Genomic DNA, 16461 nt, shown 5'->3' with positions numbered 1-16461 from the left:
GCAGCCGCGAACACTCATGCGCAGTTAACGACAGTGACAGCTGAGCAGGTCACTCAGGCCTCTGAGTCTCAGTGAACTCATCTCTGAAATGACAACATCACCCAAAGATGACAATCGTCGTCCAGATGTAGAATTCTGGGTTTCTGACACACTCTGAATGAGAGGCAGCATACGATGAGAGAGGCAGAGTTGTGGGGACAGCCTGGGAGAACTGGGTTGGAAACCGGGCCTTGATGCTCACACTGGACATACACAAAGTTATTCTCTCTCAGCGATACATGATTTGATAAGCGGTGGATAACAAGATCCACCTTGTAGGTTTGTTACGGAGAGAGTTACTAGAGTCAAATGACTGGCACACAGCATATACAAATTATTATTCCTAAATTCAAAGTTTCTTTAAAAATTCACCCTTTTACATGGCAGAGATAAATTCTACAAAGCTTGACTCAAAGAGATTACGTACCTGGAATGAAACTGCCCCATCATTATTACGAACAGAAAAGGATTTCTCTCCTGTTGCCTAAAAAAGACATTAACAACCTATTTTAGATGAGACCACCAGAAAAAGCAAGCTAGTAAAAATAAAAATTTAAAAGCTCTAAAACATGTTCTTCTAAAATCCTAAATTCGCTGGTCTTCAAAAGCTCACTGAAAAAGAAATTCAATATGAATGAAATCCTGTTTCACAAAAAAAGGTAATCCTTTACCCAGGTCCTTTTCTCAGTTATCTCTTCTGTCGCTCCAACAGCCCCCTGCTCCCTGCTGAGCATCTCGCTAATCTTACAGCTGTAGTGAGACAACGAATGCCAACCCAGGCCACACCTCAAGCACCTGGCCTCTATGCCCAACGTCAAATGACTGACGTACTGCAACTGGCACAATGGACTAAAGCTAAGCAACAAAAAGAAGGAACTACTGAGACATGGAACAATGCAGATGAACCTAAAATGATTACACTGAATAAGAGCGACTCTATAGTGACAGATGAGTGGCTACCTAGGGACAGGAGGGTGACAAAGCGGCAGGAGAAATCTTTATGGTGACGGATGTGTTGTGGTGGTGGTTTCACAGGTGCACATGTTAAGTCAAAACTTACGGAACTGCCACTTTAAATATACACAGTTGTAGTGCATCAGTTTTACTTCAATAAAACAAAATAAAACCCTGCCATCTGGATGCTCCATCACTGAACTATCAAGATATCCCAAACTAAAACTTTCCCACTTGTCCTTCTGTTATTTCTATTCCCCACCTCTCTGGGGGTAAAAAAGCAACCTTCCTCTTCTCCCCTTCTCCCCACCACCCTGGCCTCCAAGACTGCTGCTCACTTACTCCACACTCTGAAGCTCTGCTCTGGCTCAGATGCTCAACACCTTAAACCTGCACGATTATGACAGCATTCCTCCCGGTCGCGCTCAGGTCCCCGACCCTCTCTCCACCGCTGCCCTGCACGATCCTCCTGAACAACGACTTTCCCTTAACACGTTCTGTATCAATTCCATCCTAACCAAGCACACACAATGCCTTCCTGTTTTCTGTGCATTGGTACCTTCTATTTGCTGGCCCTCTACAATCTAAGGTCCCTCTCTCTGGTCCCAAATATAGGTTATGTTTTACTTCCAACAGGCCAGTGCCCACAGCACTTGTCAATGGTCATTTCTACTTCCGCTCTTTGCTCATGATGGTCTTCAGCCCCTTTCTTCTCATCTTCTTCCCCAAACAATCCACCAAGCTTCAAGCCCTGGTGACATCTCCCTCCAGACGACTCTCAGATACCCCACTTCCCTTTCCTCTCACTATCTGAGCTTCTATCACATAAGGGCTGTATAACTCAGCACTCAGTCTTACTCTGAAATTATTTCATTGTCCAAGATCTCTCCCCAAACAGGAGGCAACCACCTGTAGACTGAGCATGCAGATGTGCGTGTACACACACACATAAGGACAGTCCTGCATGCGTGTGAGCACGCACACAACTGGAAAAGCTGAGAGCACAGGCTGGGGTTAGTTCTCACCTTTGAATCCACGGTACTTCTTTTAGACTTTCCACTTTCTAAAAGAAGAATCATTTAAAAGATATTATTGCATGATTCAGCTCATATGTATATTATGGTATCACTTAATGAGACTCTAACTCATCTAATATCAAATAATTCAAACAAACAAAATGGTGAGGCCACAAGCCATCTTACAAACTTGTAACTCCTCAGAACCCCAAACATTCTTGAGCTGTAGAAGCCGCAAATTGGACTTGTTCTATTATGAACACAATTTAATAAGTGGCAATACTCAGCATCAACAAAGGAAATCGTCTCTAAATAACCTAGTGTATGTTACTGCCAAAGATGCCACATGGAATGACTTTTTTTCTAAGTAATGACACCTGAAACCAGATCACTGTTTAAAATATATATGTATGAGATTTATTTACATATGTAGAAAAACAGCAAATATTATTAGCATAAAGCATACTTTTTTCCTCATGGCAAGGAGTGTAAAGAATGCTAACGGAAGAAAAAAAAAAGATTGCTAATGACTTCTTTCAATAAAAGAGAGGGCCTCTGTGTCATATTTTTACTTAAGTCATTCTTTCTGAGGAAGAGACTCTCAAACTATGTAGGAAGGGAGTTTCAGAATAAAAAGAAGGAAGAAAATTTTCTGCCTAGGGAATGGTCATGTGAGCCCAAGGAACCTAGACAAGGAGAAGATGGTGCACGTACATGAAACTACACCATCACGCACATGGAACATCTCTGCACGTCTTTTAGTGTGTATCAGAACTTTGACAAACAGAAAATAATACTGAAACTAGTAAAGTTATCTTTAAAGGAATTCATATAAATTATTAGATAAACCTGATGATCAATAAAAGAGGTGATAAATCTAAACTGGTAAATCAACACAGGGAGAAAAAGTGCAATCTCAGTAATAAGAGTGACGTCAAAACCAAGGACACCCCTTTGCCTTTCACTTTAGGATTTAAAAAACAAAACACAACCAAAAACCCACTGCTGGCTAGGACCTGGTGATGTGGGTGCTATCATTATATATTTCCCAACAGGAATATAAATTCACACAACTCATGTGGAAAGGAATGAAAATATGTATCAATGTTCCCAAAAGTATTCATATCCTTTGAACCAAAAATTCCAGTTTCTAGAACTCAGCCTAAAAAAAAAGTTCTACACTATGAAATAAAAATGTCTGATGCAGCAATGCTTTATAATAGCATCGAAATGGAACTATGTCTCTTTAAGAGAAAATGCCAAGCAAATTACAGTATCCATTTAACGGGGCATCTGATAAGCATAAAAAAATTTTAAAGCTGAGTGAACAGGGATGCTTATAAAATTATAAGACGACTATGAATTTTTAAAATCAAATGTTCTAGACTTAGGAAACAAGGTTAGAAGGAAATAGAAATTACAGATTATTCTAACATGGAGAATAAGGAGAAATGACTATTCTTTCCCCATCTTTCCTGCATTTTTCTTTGTTATGCATTTTTGTATCACCTCAAAAATAATATAATGCTAAATAAAATCATGTTTGTTTTTAAGTAGGAAGAAAAATGGGTCTATGAAGCAAGGTAGTGAAGGAAAGGCTAGTGTCTACCTTACAGTTACCTTGTTCTTTTGGAGCCTGGCTGCCTGCTGAGACAGGGTCAACACCAGGCTCCTCGCTCTGACCAACAACCTTCTCATCCTTGGTAAAGATGATCTTCGGCAACTGGGTACCAGCTTCTGGTGGAGATCTTATTTTCACTCTATATTCAAGTAAGACAGAAGAAAAAGAGTTCAAAGTAATGCTTACGGCCGGTAGGTGTTGTTTCCAGGCCTAAGCCCATCATCTCATGCAGTCCCATGATGAACTATGATGCAGATTCTATTATCTGCCTCTTACAGATGCTGAAATGGAAGCAAAAGGTTAAAGAATTTGCCCAAGAGTAGTAAGCTAGTCAGCAGCTGGGGCAGCCTCACTCTAAAGTTTGAGTCTGTAGCAACCATTTGATTCTGAGGTACATATTTCCTCCCTAAGTATGTGTAATGTGTTTAATAAACTGATGATGATGAAGTTGAATGAACATGGATGCTTATAAAATTATAAAATGACTCTGGATTTTTACAATCAAATGTTCTAGACTTAGGAAATAAGTTTAGAAGGAAATATAAATTACTGATTATTCTAACATGGAGAATTAAGAGAAATGACTATTCTTTCCCCATCTTTCCTGCATTTCATGCACAAGGGAAAAGGAATAAGAGGTAAAAAAAAACCCAGTAAAGTGTTAAAATGAGGCATCAAGGAGCAGGTGAGGGGCAGTGAAAACGATTAGTAGCCCATCTAAGATGCATTTCCTCCCTTCTCCCTGCTGACCAGACCCCAATTTTGACCACTGACCCCATCCCGCCTAAGGAGGGGCCTGCAAGTTTTGATGTCGGAGTGGACACGTGCCCTCAGCTGGCACTATTGCACGTATCAAGAGGAGCACGTCCAGCACAGGACAGGCAGAAACCTCCCTGTCTTCCCCTTAGCTGGCTGCAAACAACAGACTCACTTCACTGAACACGTGCCATGCTAGTGCGTGCTACTCTGCCTCGGTGTAACATGTTCTCTTTGCCCCGAATGCTCGTCCCTCTCTTCGTCCTCTGCAAAGTCTCCTCACGAGAAAGCTGGCTGCGCCAACCCTTCTCTGCAGCCTTCCCTTCCTGCCCCCGAGCACCGCCCCTCTGCCCTACTGCCCCTCCAGCGCGCTGCCGTCACGGGCATTGCCGTTCTGTCCCCCTCACTCATCTAGACGCTCCTCCAGAACTGCACCTCCACCTTCGTCGTCCTGTTTGTAATCTCCAGCACTCGGCAAAGTATTTGGCGTGTGGAAGACAATACGTCTTAGCTTAACTACCAAACCCCCCCCAACTTTACTCGAGGGTTGAACTGAAGGATCATTAGCATTACTTACTCACTTCTGGAGATGTTTAGGATTAAAAGGGTGACAGAGGCAGACTGTTTCTTTAAAATACAGTAATTCACATCTTCATCCTGAGAAAGGAAGACCCAATTATACATCATGTTATTCAGTCACACTAGAACAAGAACAAAAAGTTTTCATGAACAAAGCAAGTGGCCCAGCCCTCACTCAAAAAACACAACTGTGGGTGCTCAGAGACACTTGGAAGTCAAAGCTGCCACCTCACGAAACAGCACTGACAGCAGCAGGCTGTTCCCACCCAGGGCCTTGGGCTCAAGTGTAGGGAGCACTCAGGTCACGCACTTGATGCTCACCAGATAAGAAGAAAATCCATCATTCTTTGTTCGGTCTAGGCTGAATCCAATCTAAGAGGAGGTGAAAACAGTAGAAGTGAATTACCACTGATGCCCCGACATCCATACCTTTCTTAGCACAAGGGCAGAAAAAGTGATTATTTTGGCCTGGCCTTCCTCTCGGTTTTTTTAGCATGTATTTTGTAAGAAGGATCAGTTGTAAGTGAAATTATTCAAGAATTGCAACTTCAGTGTTAAAAAATAAAACTGATGCCTGCTCACGCGGGTTTAATTTTTTCCATATTCTAATATTTCATATTTTACAATGGGGGACACTATTACCCAAGCAACAGAAAAGGGTTTACCCTTGCTCCTGGAAAGGCACTTACAGTTGAGTCCTTGTCTGTGGCTCCTTTAGGTTCATTCACTGAAAGGCTACTGACATTCACCTTCATGTACCCATTCTTGAAGAATCCAAAGGTGTTCAGATGAACCTTATGCCTCACGTCATCCTGAAAAGATGTGCAGTAGAAGAATTAGTAATCTGGAGAAGTTGATTAGTAAACCTATTCATTTGCTTGGAAAACTGCGATATCTAGTTCCCCGTCAGCTAACCAATGTCTCCATATATTCAGTAATGTTGACCACTGTGGGACCTGATCTTGCTCCAAAAGCTGAAGAAGACTCATCAGAAATTCATACGATAGCAACAATTTTGCAGAGCGAAACACACAATAGATTCGATTCAGTCCAGTGCATTTGAAAGGGTCCCGGGCAGACTCGATGGCCTGCTGGAATGTGAATCCCAGGAAAGGAGGAACAATGTTTTGGTCATCCTCCTACCCTTCAAGTACAAGGCCTGGCATCCAGCAGGCACTCACAACAGGGAGGGGGGTGGGGAGGGAGAAGTGGCCAAAGCTGCTCCAGGAATACACCTGGCTCCTCCCCCCGAAGGACAACAAGGGACACCTGCCCAGTACTTGAAACTGTCTCAAGAGCTGTGACTCCAATCTCAGCTCAGTCCACAAACTGTTAAGGTCAACAGAACAATGGGATCTGTGAATACTCCCAAAGCTGAGGTTCCACAGAGGCACTTCACATTGTGTGAAGTCATGAATTTCACATTGGGAATTGTCTGCCCAAATGTTCACAGTTATCACATAGATCCTAAATACAAGGCACTAGGCTAAGAATTTTTCTAAAACTTGGATTTGGTTCTTCCCCAAATCCACATCATTATTTTTGCCAGTGTTTGTTTTCCGTTTGTATTTTAAAATTCCATTCATTGTTTCTTTCACTTTGTTGTTCAGTCGCTCAGTCATGTCCGACTCTTTGCAACCCCATGGACTGCAGCACACCAGGCTTCCCTGTCCTTCACCATCTACCAGAGTTGCCTCAAACTCATGCCCATTGAGTCAATGATGCCATCCAGCCATCTCATCTTCCATCATCCCCTTCTCCTCCTGCCTTCAATCTTTCCCAGCATCAGGGTCTTTTCAAAGGAGTTGGCTCTTTGCATCAAGTTGCCGAAGTACTGCAGCTTCAGCATCAGGCCTTCCAACGAATATTCAGGACTGATTTTCTTTAGGCTTGACTGGTTTGATCTCCTTGCTGTCCAAGGGACCACAATTCAAATGCATCAGTTCTTTGGTGCTCTGCCTTCCTCATGGTCTAACTCTCACATCTATATACAACTACAGGAAAAATCACAGCTTTGACTGTACGGGCCTTTGTTGGCAAAGCGATGTCTCTGCTTTTTAATATACTGTCTAGGTTTGTCATAGTTTTTCTTCCAAGGAGCAAATGTCTTTTAATTTCATGGCAGCAGTCACCATCCACAGTGATTTTGGAGCCCAAGAAAATAAAATCTGTCACTGTTTCCACTTTTCCCCATCTGCTTGCCATGAAGTGATGTGACCAGAAGCCATAATCTTAGTTTATTGAATGTTGAATTTTAAGCCAGCTTTTTCACTCTCCTCTTTCACCTTCATCAAGAGGCTCTTTAGTTCCTCTTTACTTTCTGCCATTAGACTGGTATCATCTGCATATCTGAGGTTGTAGATATTTCTCCCAGCAATCTTGATTCCAGCTTGAAAGGCATCCAGTCCAGCATTTCTCATGATATACTTTGTATAGAGGTTAAATAAGCAGAGTATCAATATACAGCCTTGACGTACTCCTTTCCAAATTTTGAACCAGTTAGTTGTTCATGTAAGGTTCTGTTGCTTCTTGTCTTGCCTACAGGTTTCTCAGGACACAGGTAAGGTGGTTTGGTGTTCCTATCTCTGTAAGAGAGTTTTCCAGTTTACTGTGATCCACACAAAGGCTTTAGTGTAGTCAATGAAGCAGATTTTTTTTGGAATTCCCTTGTTTTCTCTATGATCCAAAGAACACTGCCAATCAGATCTCTGGTTCCTCTGCCTTTTCTAAATCCAGCCTGTACATCTGGAATTTCTCGGTTCATGAACTGTCGAAGCCTAGCTTGAAGTATTTTGAGCATTACCTTGCTAACATGAGAAATAAATTAGTACATGGTCTTTGTTAGGAATCTGTATTTTCTAAATTCCTAACAAAGACCATGTACTAATTTATAATTACTAAAAAATAGTTATTTTCAACAATTATTATTTGCCAGCAATATATTAATTGCAGGACCCTCATCTAACCTAATTTCCAACAGTCCCTTTTAAGTGATCATGTTACCATATCAAATAAGATATATAAGGAAAGCACTCTGTAAACTGTATTTCACTATACAAATAGAAGACACAAAATTTCAGTTTAATAGGAACCAAGAAGGTCAAACACACTAATCACTCATTCAATTTTGATTTAATTCAAATGTAAATAAACCAGTATTTACAAAATGCCACTAGTGACTAAGGTCCAAGAAGTGATAAAAGACTCACTCTCAAAAAAAAAAAAGTCTCCCAACGGCCAGTCCTTACTGTCCAGGAATAAGGAAACCTCTTCTTCCACCACAGGGAAGCCAGAAATCTCCCCAAGGGCAATAATGGTCCGCGAGACAAGAGAGTCCTCTCCCCCATGAGGCTCAAAATCCCGTTCGCTGTAGAAAAGTAAAAGGAGTAACAAATAGCCAACTACCCACTGCTCACAGTTGCGACGTGTCTACATTGAAGCTGCTTCAGAGCCATCAGAACAGAGGGCAAGAAGCAGGAAGAGGAAGAGAATAAATCCTATTCCCCTTGACCATCCATTCCCAAACTCATGATATATCCATAACCATAAACATCAATACAGTATCATGATGTTTTTAAAATTTGGATACACTGTGTTACAATGTATGTGTACATCTGGCAACCTGCATTTTTCAGACAGCACTGCATTCTCTGAGGCCCTATCTGTGCTGACATTGAACGTGCTCTGGTTCCTCACTTTATATGCTTGTGTTCCATCACATGTACATCATGGCACATCTACTTCCCCAACGCATCACCTGGGCATTCAGGTAAATCCCAGTCACTCCTGGGCATTCAGGTAATTTCCAACCATTTGCTATGACAACACTGTTGCGAGAATTCCTTGTACTTTTTTTCTTTTGTACTTTCTTTTTTTTTTCTTGTACTTTTTTTTCTGCTGTTTTAAAGATGTATTCATCACTCATTTTACGCTTCGGCTGTGCTGGGTCTTCACTGCTGCACTCAGGCTTTCTCTAGTTGCGGCGAGCAGGGGCTGCTCTCTAGTTGTGGTTGGTGCACAAGCTTCCGCCTGCAGTGGCTTCCCTTGTTGCGGAGCATGGGTTCCAGGGCATGCAGGCTTCAGCAGCTGCAGCAAGTGGGCTCAGCAGCTGTGGTCCTCACGCTCTAGAATGCAGACTCAGTAGCTGTGATGCACAGGCTCAGCTGCTCCGTGGCATGTGGGACTTTCCTGGATCAGGGATCCAACTGGTGTCCCTTGCATGGAAAGGTGGATTCTCAACCACTGGACCACGAGGGAAGCCCCCCTTGCACATACTTTATGTATTATCTGGGTGGGGATTAAGGGTATATACACCTAAATGGAAAATCCTAGGACACAGGGTGTGCACTTTTTAATTTTACTAGAAATTGCCAAATGAATTCCCAAAGTATAAGAAACTTTCCTTACATCCTTACTGAACCTTGATGTCATTAGACATTTCATTTTTCCCAGTTTGGGGGAGAATCAATGCCGATGTTGATTCAGTTTGCATTTCCTGATACTTCATGAGTTTGAGCATCTCATCTAGGTTTATTAGCCATTTGAGTTTTTCTTTTGTAAAATGCTTTTTTAAAACACATATGTCAGACTTCCCCAGCAGTCCAGTGGTTAAGACTCTGCACTTCCATTGCAGGTTCCAACCCTGGTTGAGAAAGCAAGATCCAACATGCCAGGCAGTGTGGCCTAAAAAGTAAAAAATTAGAAAACTAAATAAATAAACATCATATGTCCATTTTCCTTTTGGATTTTTTTCCTTAAGTTCTTTATATATTCTGGGTACTAACTTTGACTTTGATGCTGCAAGTATCTTTTCCTGGTCTTTTTTTTTTAACTGTGGTATCTTTTCTTATACAAGTCTTTTTATATTTTGAAGGAGAAAATCTACTAATCCTTATTCCTGACAGTTTTCCTCTTCAAAAAAATCTATCAGGGGAGTGGGGGAGGGAAGTGCTGAAAGTCTGGAATTAACAGATGCAAACTACTATATAGCATAGGATGGATAAACCACAAGCACCTACTGTAAACACAGGGAACTGCAGTCAATATCCCGCGATAAACCATGATGATACACAACACATACAAGAAAATATGTAACTGAGTCACTCTGCTGTTCAGCAGACGTTAACACAACACTGTAAACCAACTATATTTCAATAACTTTTTTTAAAAAGTCAATGTTTATTCCTGATAACAATTTTAAATGTCTTTTAAAATACACCCTTCTCTATTCCAAAAGTCTAAAATATTCGTGATAGTCCAAGTCGCTCAGTTGTGTCCGCCTCTTTGTGACCCATGTATAGTTCGTGGAATTCTCCAGGCCAGAATACTGGAGTGGGTAGCCTTTCCCTTCTCCAGGGGATCTTTCCAACCCAGGGATCAAACCCAGGTCTCTCGCATTGCAGGTGGATTCTTTACCAGCTGAGCCCCAAGGGAAGCCCAAGAATAGTGGAGTGAGTAGCCTATCCCTTCTCCAAGGGATCTTCCCGACCCGGGAACCGAACTAGGGTCTCCTGCACTGCAGGTGGATTCTTTACCAACTGAGGGAAGGCCCAAAAATATTCATGATATTTTATTCTAAAAGTTTTAGAGTTCTGTTTTCACATTTAGTCTTTAATTCACCTGGAATACACTTTGTTTGCAGGATAAGCATCTATTCCCACCCCTCCTCCCATGGAGAGCCAGCGAGTTGTCCTGAGACCACTTCAGAACGGTCTAACTTTCACTGCCCTACAGCGCCCCCTCTAGTGCACACCAAGTTTTCACTAGGATGAGTCTCTTATCTGTGTTTCCCATTCTGCCCCATCCATCTGCCTGATCCCCACTATAGACTCACGTAGCTTTACGGTGCAAAAGAGAGCAGGACAAGACCTCACTCCTTCTCCTGTTTTGATGCGTGCTGGGTATTTCAAGACTTTTAGTGACTGGGAGAGAAAACCAAGGGGGCTCCTGGGGTATTAGTAAGCCCCACTGCTTGACCTGGGTGCTGGTTACCTGGGTACATTCAGACACTTAAAAAATTCACCGAAGTGCACACGTACGAACTAAGAAACTAAAGAAAGGCAGCACCGTCAGCAGAGAGAAGGCTGGCAGAGCCTGAGAGCCCCCCAAGGGCAACAGGGTGCCACCGATGGGCTTAAAGGGGAGTGTCATGACTGGCTCTGGCTTTTAGGAAGATAAGGCTACAAAACAACATAGGAACTAACACAATGCTAGGAAAACGGGCATGAGGAGACCTCCCTGGTCCAAGGATGGCCTAGACCTCATAGTTACAGTGGCGATGACAGCAGTGAATGGGCTGGACAGCTTTGTATTTAGAACACAAATCTATGAAACCAGGTGATGAGAAGGTAAGGATAAAACATTTCTGACTTAAGAAAATGAGAAGCTGGTGGTCCCAGTTACCAAGAAAAACTAGAGAAAAAGTACGTACAGATTAGGGGTGAAGGGTGAGGATGTTTCTAACATACAGAGACGATTATGAGCCACTTAAGTGGGAATGGGGCTTAGGAAACTGGATACACTTGTCCAGAGCTCAGAAGGGCAGATCTGGAGACAAAACTAAAAAAACAAAGAAGAAAATTCCCATAACCATTATACACAACTACTATATTTTTCTCCTTTTCCCCCTTACTTTTAGAAAGTTGTTTTAAACTTTTCACTAAATATCGGAACATAAGAAATGGTTTATGTTCCTCAATAACTTCACATTTTAGACTGCTTTGAAATACAAAGCAAGTGGGATAATGATACGTTAATCTAGTTTTTCCCACAAACTGAATTTTAGAAAACAGAGTAACGTTTAACAGAGCTTATGGTCACCTACCTGGCCACGTCTCTACTTTAAACAGCTCCTCAACTGCGATCCACTGACTACACTGGCCCACAAATGTGCTACATGTGGCCAACACAGTGCTTTGCTTTTGTCTTTAAATTTGAATTTGAGCTAGCTAGTTTCACTTGAAAGCCTGGATTTCTAGTTTTTCTTAAACACACAAACACACATAATCCAGCAAATCTAGGCCACACAGGACGGAAGCACAGATGAACATACTAAACTACACTCTGAGGAAATAATCAGCAAAATCCAGCACAGGGGAGCTGGAAGGAGTGAGACCTCCCTAGATCAAGACAGACTTAAGAGGCATATTAACCTATCATAATGTGAGGACACTATTTAGATTCTGATTTTAAAAAAAAAATTTTTTTTTTAATTTTTAAAAAGTTTAAATCCATTTATGATCAATGGAAATTGAACCTGATTTGGTATTTCATGATATTAAACATTATCCTGTTTTCTGTTAAAATGACATTGTTGTTCGGTCACTCAGTGGTGTCTGACTCTTTGCGATCCCATGGACTGCAGCACACCAGGCTTCCCTGTCCTTCAGCATCTCCCAGAGCTTGCTCAAACTCGTGTCCATTGAGTCGGTGATGCCATCCAACCATCTCACCCTCTGTCGTCCCCTTCTCCTCCTGCCTTCAATCTTTCCTAGTATCAGCATCTTCTCCAGTTAAGTCAGTTCTTCTCATCAAGTGGCCAAAGTGGAGCTTCAGTCTCAACATCAGTCCCTCCAATGAATATTCAGAATTGATTTCCTTAGGATTGACTGGTTTGATCTCCTTGCAGTCCAAGGGACTCTCAAGAGTCTTCTGAAACACCAGAGTTCAAAAGCATCCATTCTTCGGTGCTCAGCCTTCTTTATGGTCCAACTCTCACATCCATACATGACTACTGGAAAAACCACAGCTTTGACTAGACGGACCTTTGTTGGCAAAGTAATGTCTCTGCTTTTGAATATGCTCTCTAGGTTGGTCATAGCTTTTCTTCCAAGGAGCAAGTGTCTTTTAATTTCATGGGTGCAGTTACCATCTGCAGTGATTTTGAAGCCCTAAAAAAAAATCTGTCACTGTTTCCATTTTTTCTACAACTATTTGCCATGAAGTGATGGGACCGGGTGCCATGATCTTAGTTTTTGAATGTTGACTTTTAAGCCAGCTTTTTCACACTCCTCTTTCACTTTCATCAAGAGGCTCTTTAGTTCCTCTTCGCTTTCAAGCATAAGGGTATCATCTGATACTGCAGTTACGTTTTTAAGAGTCCCTATTTCTTGTAGGTACATACTGAAACATATACTGAAACATTTATGGATTTTAAGGATCAAAGAATATGATGACTTTGATTCACTTGAAAATAATATAAGAAGGACAAATGTTGGCACAATATGTAGAAAGCAGAACCCTCACAAATTGCTGGTAGGACTGCAAAATGGTACAGTTGCTTTAGAAAGTACTTTGGCAGTTTCTTTTTTTTTTTTCCTTTGGCAGTTTCTTAAAAAGTTAAATATACCATGAAAAAAAAAGTGAAAGTGTTAGTCGCTCAGTCGTGTCTAACTCTTTTGTGACCCCATGGATTGTAGCAAGTCAGGCTCCTCTGTCCATGGGATTTCCCAGGCAAGAATACTGGAGCAGGTAGCCATTCCCTTCTCCAGGGGATCTTCCCCGCATTGCAGGCAGATTCTTTACCTTCTGAGCCACCAGGGACGCCCAAAGAATACTGGAACAGGTTGCCATTTCTTACTCCAGGGGATCTTCCCAACCCAGGGATCAAATCCATGTCTCTTGTGTCTCCTGCATTAGCAGGTGGGTTCTTTACCATCTGAGCCACCTGGGAAGCTATCTACCATATGACCCAACAATTCTACTCCACTCCTAGCTATCACCCCCCAAAATGAAAACATATGTTTCCCAAAGACTTGCATGTGAATGTTTGCAGCAATATTACAACAGGCAAAAATGGAAACCCAAACGTCCAAATGTCACTGGTAAATGGCTGAGCATAGGTGATATATTCATACAATGAAAAAGTATTTGGCCATTAAAAGGAATGAATTACTAATACACAGTACTTCATGGATGAACCTCAATAAAATAAGTAAAAGAAGTCAGACAAAAAGGACCATATACTGTGTGATTCCATTTATATGAAACATTCAGAAAGGGCAAATCTATAGACACAAAGTAGATTAGTGGTTGTCTGGGGCCGGAGGTCAGACTAGGAATTAACTGTAAACCAACAAAAGGGATCTTACATGGGTGATGGAAATGTTCTATGGCTGGATTGTGGTGACAGCTGCATAACTCAGTAAATTTACCAACAATCACTGAATTGTACGTTTACAACGTATGAATTTTAATGTATATAAATTATGCCTCAAGAGTTACCAAAAGTTAAGGAATCTAAAACACAAAAGACAAGGAATTTGAGAAGACTAGAGGAATAATGGAAAATGTAACATGGAATGAGAAAACTGAATAAAGAATGAAAGGGGGACTTCTCTGGTGACCTGGTGGTTGAAACTCTGCCTTGTGGTGCAGGGGATGTTGGTTCGATCATGGTTAGGAAACTGACACCCCACTTGCTTCAACTAAGGCCAGAGGCAGCCACATAAGTAAACACATTACACAGAAAAAAAAGATTTGTTTTCTAGTTAAAAAATAAAGAATGCAAGTGAGAAGGGATGCATGTGGCGATAGGGCAGAATTAGTCATTGGTTAATGGTTACAGCCACATGGGAATTCACTATACTATTCTGCCTATTTTGGTGTATGGTTGAAATTCTCTCTCTCAATCTCAAGCAAAATAAGACAATCTAACGTTGCTGCTCTGACAGGCTCCCTTCAGGTGACTCCACTTTCTTGGGCAAAATGTCAGACTGATTAAGACAAGAGAAACAAGTACAGTATTGATTATGAAATGGGCACCAAGTATTTCAGAAAACAAAGATGAAAAACATTAAGCAATGTAGCACAATATGGAGAAATCAATCACCAGAATTACACCAATTCAGGTTGCTTCTCCCACTGAGGGTAGTATACTTTTCCTTCTATATCAACATTGTCAATATTTACCTAATGATGCTGGCTATCTGACATTTTAATTCTAGACATGCCCAAAGCCAAGAGACATGGTTTAGTGTATCCATGGTTCAGTATTAGTTTTGGCTCGAATTTATAAGCTACAAAAACTCAGTTACATGACTTCACCTAAGACTCAAGATTCTAAACTATAAAGTGAAAGAATTTTAGAGGTTGGTCACTTGGAGTCACAGGCATGGGGACTAAGGCCTATGGATAAGCTTCAGCAGGATTACAAAGCCCTATAAATTCCAAGAAGTTTTGCCTACATTTCTACCTGCATTTTCTGGGATGAGATTCAATATCTTTCAACATATTCTCAAAAGGAGCCAAGACTCACTTCTCTCCCTGCAGGTGACAACCATTTTAATCAGGATAATTTTTATTTACAAATAACAGTATGGGTCTAGACAAGTTTTTTTTTTATCCAGATTCTGTATTCTTTAAACTCTACAGTCACAAAATACATTGCTTAATGTACTGGGTTTTAATAAAACAAACTTTCTCACTGCTCAAACCTCACTCTGCTAAGAATACCTTACAGAATGAAAATAATGTACAAGGTTTTGGGTCACAACGATTTATTTTTCCTGGTCTCATATAGTAACCAGCTAAATCACATGGAGGCATGTTTTGAGTTAAAAAACAGGATACAAAGGGTTCATTCTAGGCCTATCGTAAATTTCTTCCCTAGACAGACAATGACAGAAGCGAGGGCTAAAAGGGGCTTCTAATCAAAAACATATTTTCATTGCTGGGCTTAAATTTCCGGTAATGGATTTCAAGCGAGATTCGAAATTCCTCCTGGAGATGCTCGCTTTGCTCAGGCCAGAGACCGCCAAGCCCGCCAGGGAAACTGAGGCAAAGGTTCCGCGCACCTTTCAACCGCCAGGCACCAGGGGGATGGACGAAAGGAGACAGCGGGCGAGCGAAGTCGGGGGTAGAAGTTGGAGATAAAAGGGAGGAAGATCAAGTTGCTCTCGGCAAGGAAGACAGGGAAGCCAACAGGACTGCAAGCACAGCCTCCTGAGAGTCCTTTGGGGTTACGCCGCAGTTCAGCCCCTTCCCCTCTCGAATCTTCCTACCCTTTCCAGACCGACCGAGGACTCCCGCCATTCCCACAGTTCCCAACAGACCCCTCTAGTAGGGAGGCCGCGACTGGGAATAGAAGCGGGAACCCAAAGGCTCACAGACAACCCCCCCACCCCCGCTCCCCCTGGGCCAAAAGTTGCCCCCAGCATCAGGGAGCGGCCTCCGCCTCTGTCCCCCGCCCTGGTCTTGCAGGGCCCTGGTCGCCCTTACCTTGAGCGCCAGGTGGTGGACGCGGCCCAGGCCGGGCTCGGTCAGCAGCTGCAGCAGCCCCAACACTGGGAATAACCGGAGGCCGGCGGCTACCCGAGGACTGCGGGAGCCCGAAAGGCCGACGGGCGCCGGGGCGGCCATGTTTGTTCCAGCATCACCAGCTGCTTCCTCTCCCGCCCACTTCCGGGGTTAAGGGGCGGCGGCTGCCGGAAGCGCCTGAAAGGGTGCTATCTGCGGCCAGCGGCGGGGAGACTGTGGCCTTTTTTCCCGGAGCTTGCG

The 16461-nt window shown here is 42.4% G+C and overlaps 1 protein-coding gene across 2 annotated transcripts in view; it reads right to left on the bottom strand.

The window, feature by feature from the left end:
• Positions 1–16414, bottom strand: part of GPR107 (G protein-coupled receptor 107) — a 55660-nt gene extending 39246 nt beyond the window's left edge. Inside the window, exons 1-7 of one of the 2 annotated variants that reach the window (XM_020874804.2) lie at positions 16183–16414; positions 5655–5777; positions 5287–5337; positions 4964–5043; positions 3630–3769; positions 2019–2056; positions 467–523 (exon numbers count right to left, since the gene is read on the bottom strand). In XM_020874804.2, the coding sequence (XP_020730463.1) occupies positions 467–523; positions 2019–2056; positions 3630–3769; positions 4964–5043; positions 5287–5337; positions 5655–5777; positions 16183–16323 (630 nt within the window). In that variant the 5' untranslated portion in view covers positions 16324–16414. Of the gene's footprint in view, positions 1–466; positions 524–2018; positions 2057–3629; positions 3770–4963; positions 5044–5286; positions 5338–5654; positions 5778–9372; positions 9597–16182 lie in introns of those variants that run through there. The other variant, XM_070454636.1, reaches the window with a different exon arrangement.
• Between the last annotated feature and the right edge of the window lie 47 nt (positions 16415–16461).

This window comes from Odocoileus virginianus, chromosome 2, assembly GCF_023699985.2.
Source record: "Odocoileus virginianus isolate 20LAN1187 ecotype Illinois chromosome 2, Ovbor_1.2, whole genome shotgun sequence".
Classification (NCBI taxonomy): Eukaryota; Metazoa; Chordata; class Mammalia; order Artiodactyla; family Cervidae; genus Odocoileus; species Odocoileus virginianus.
This window is presented reverse-complemented; position numbering and strand designations above follow the sequence as displayed.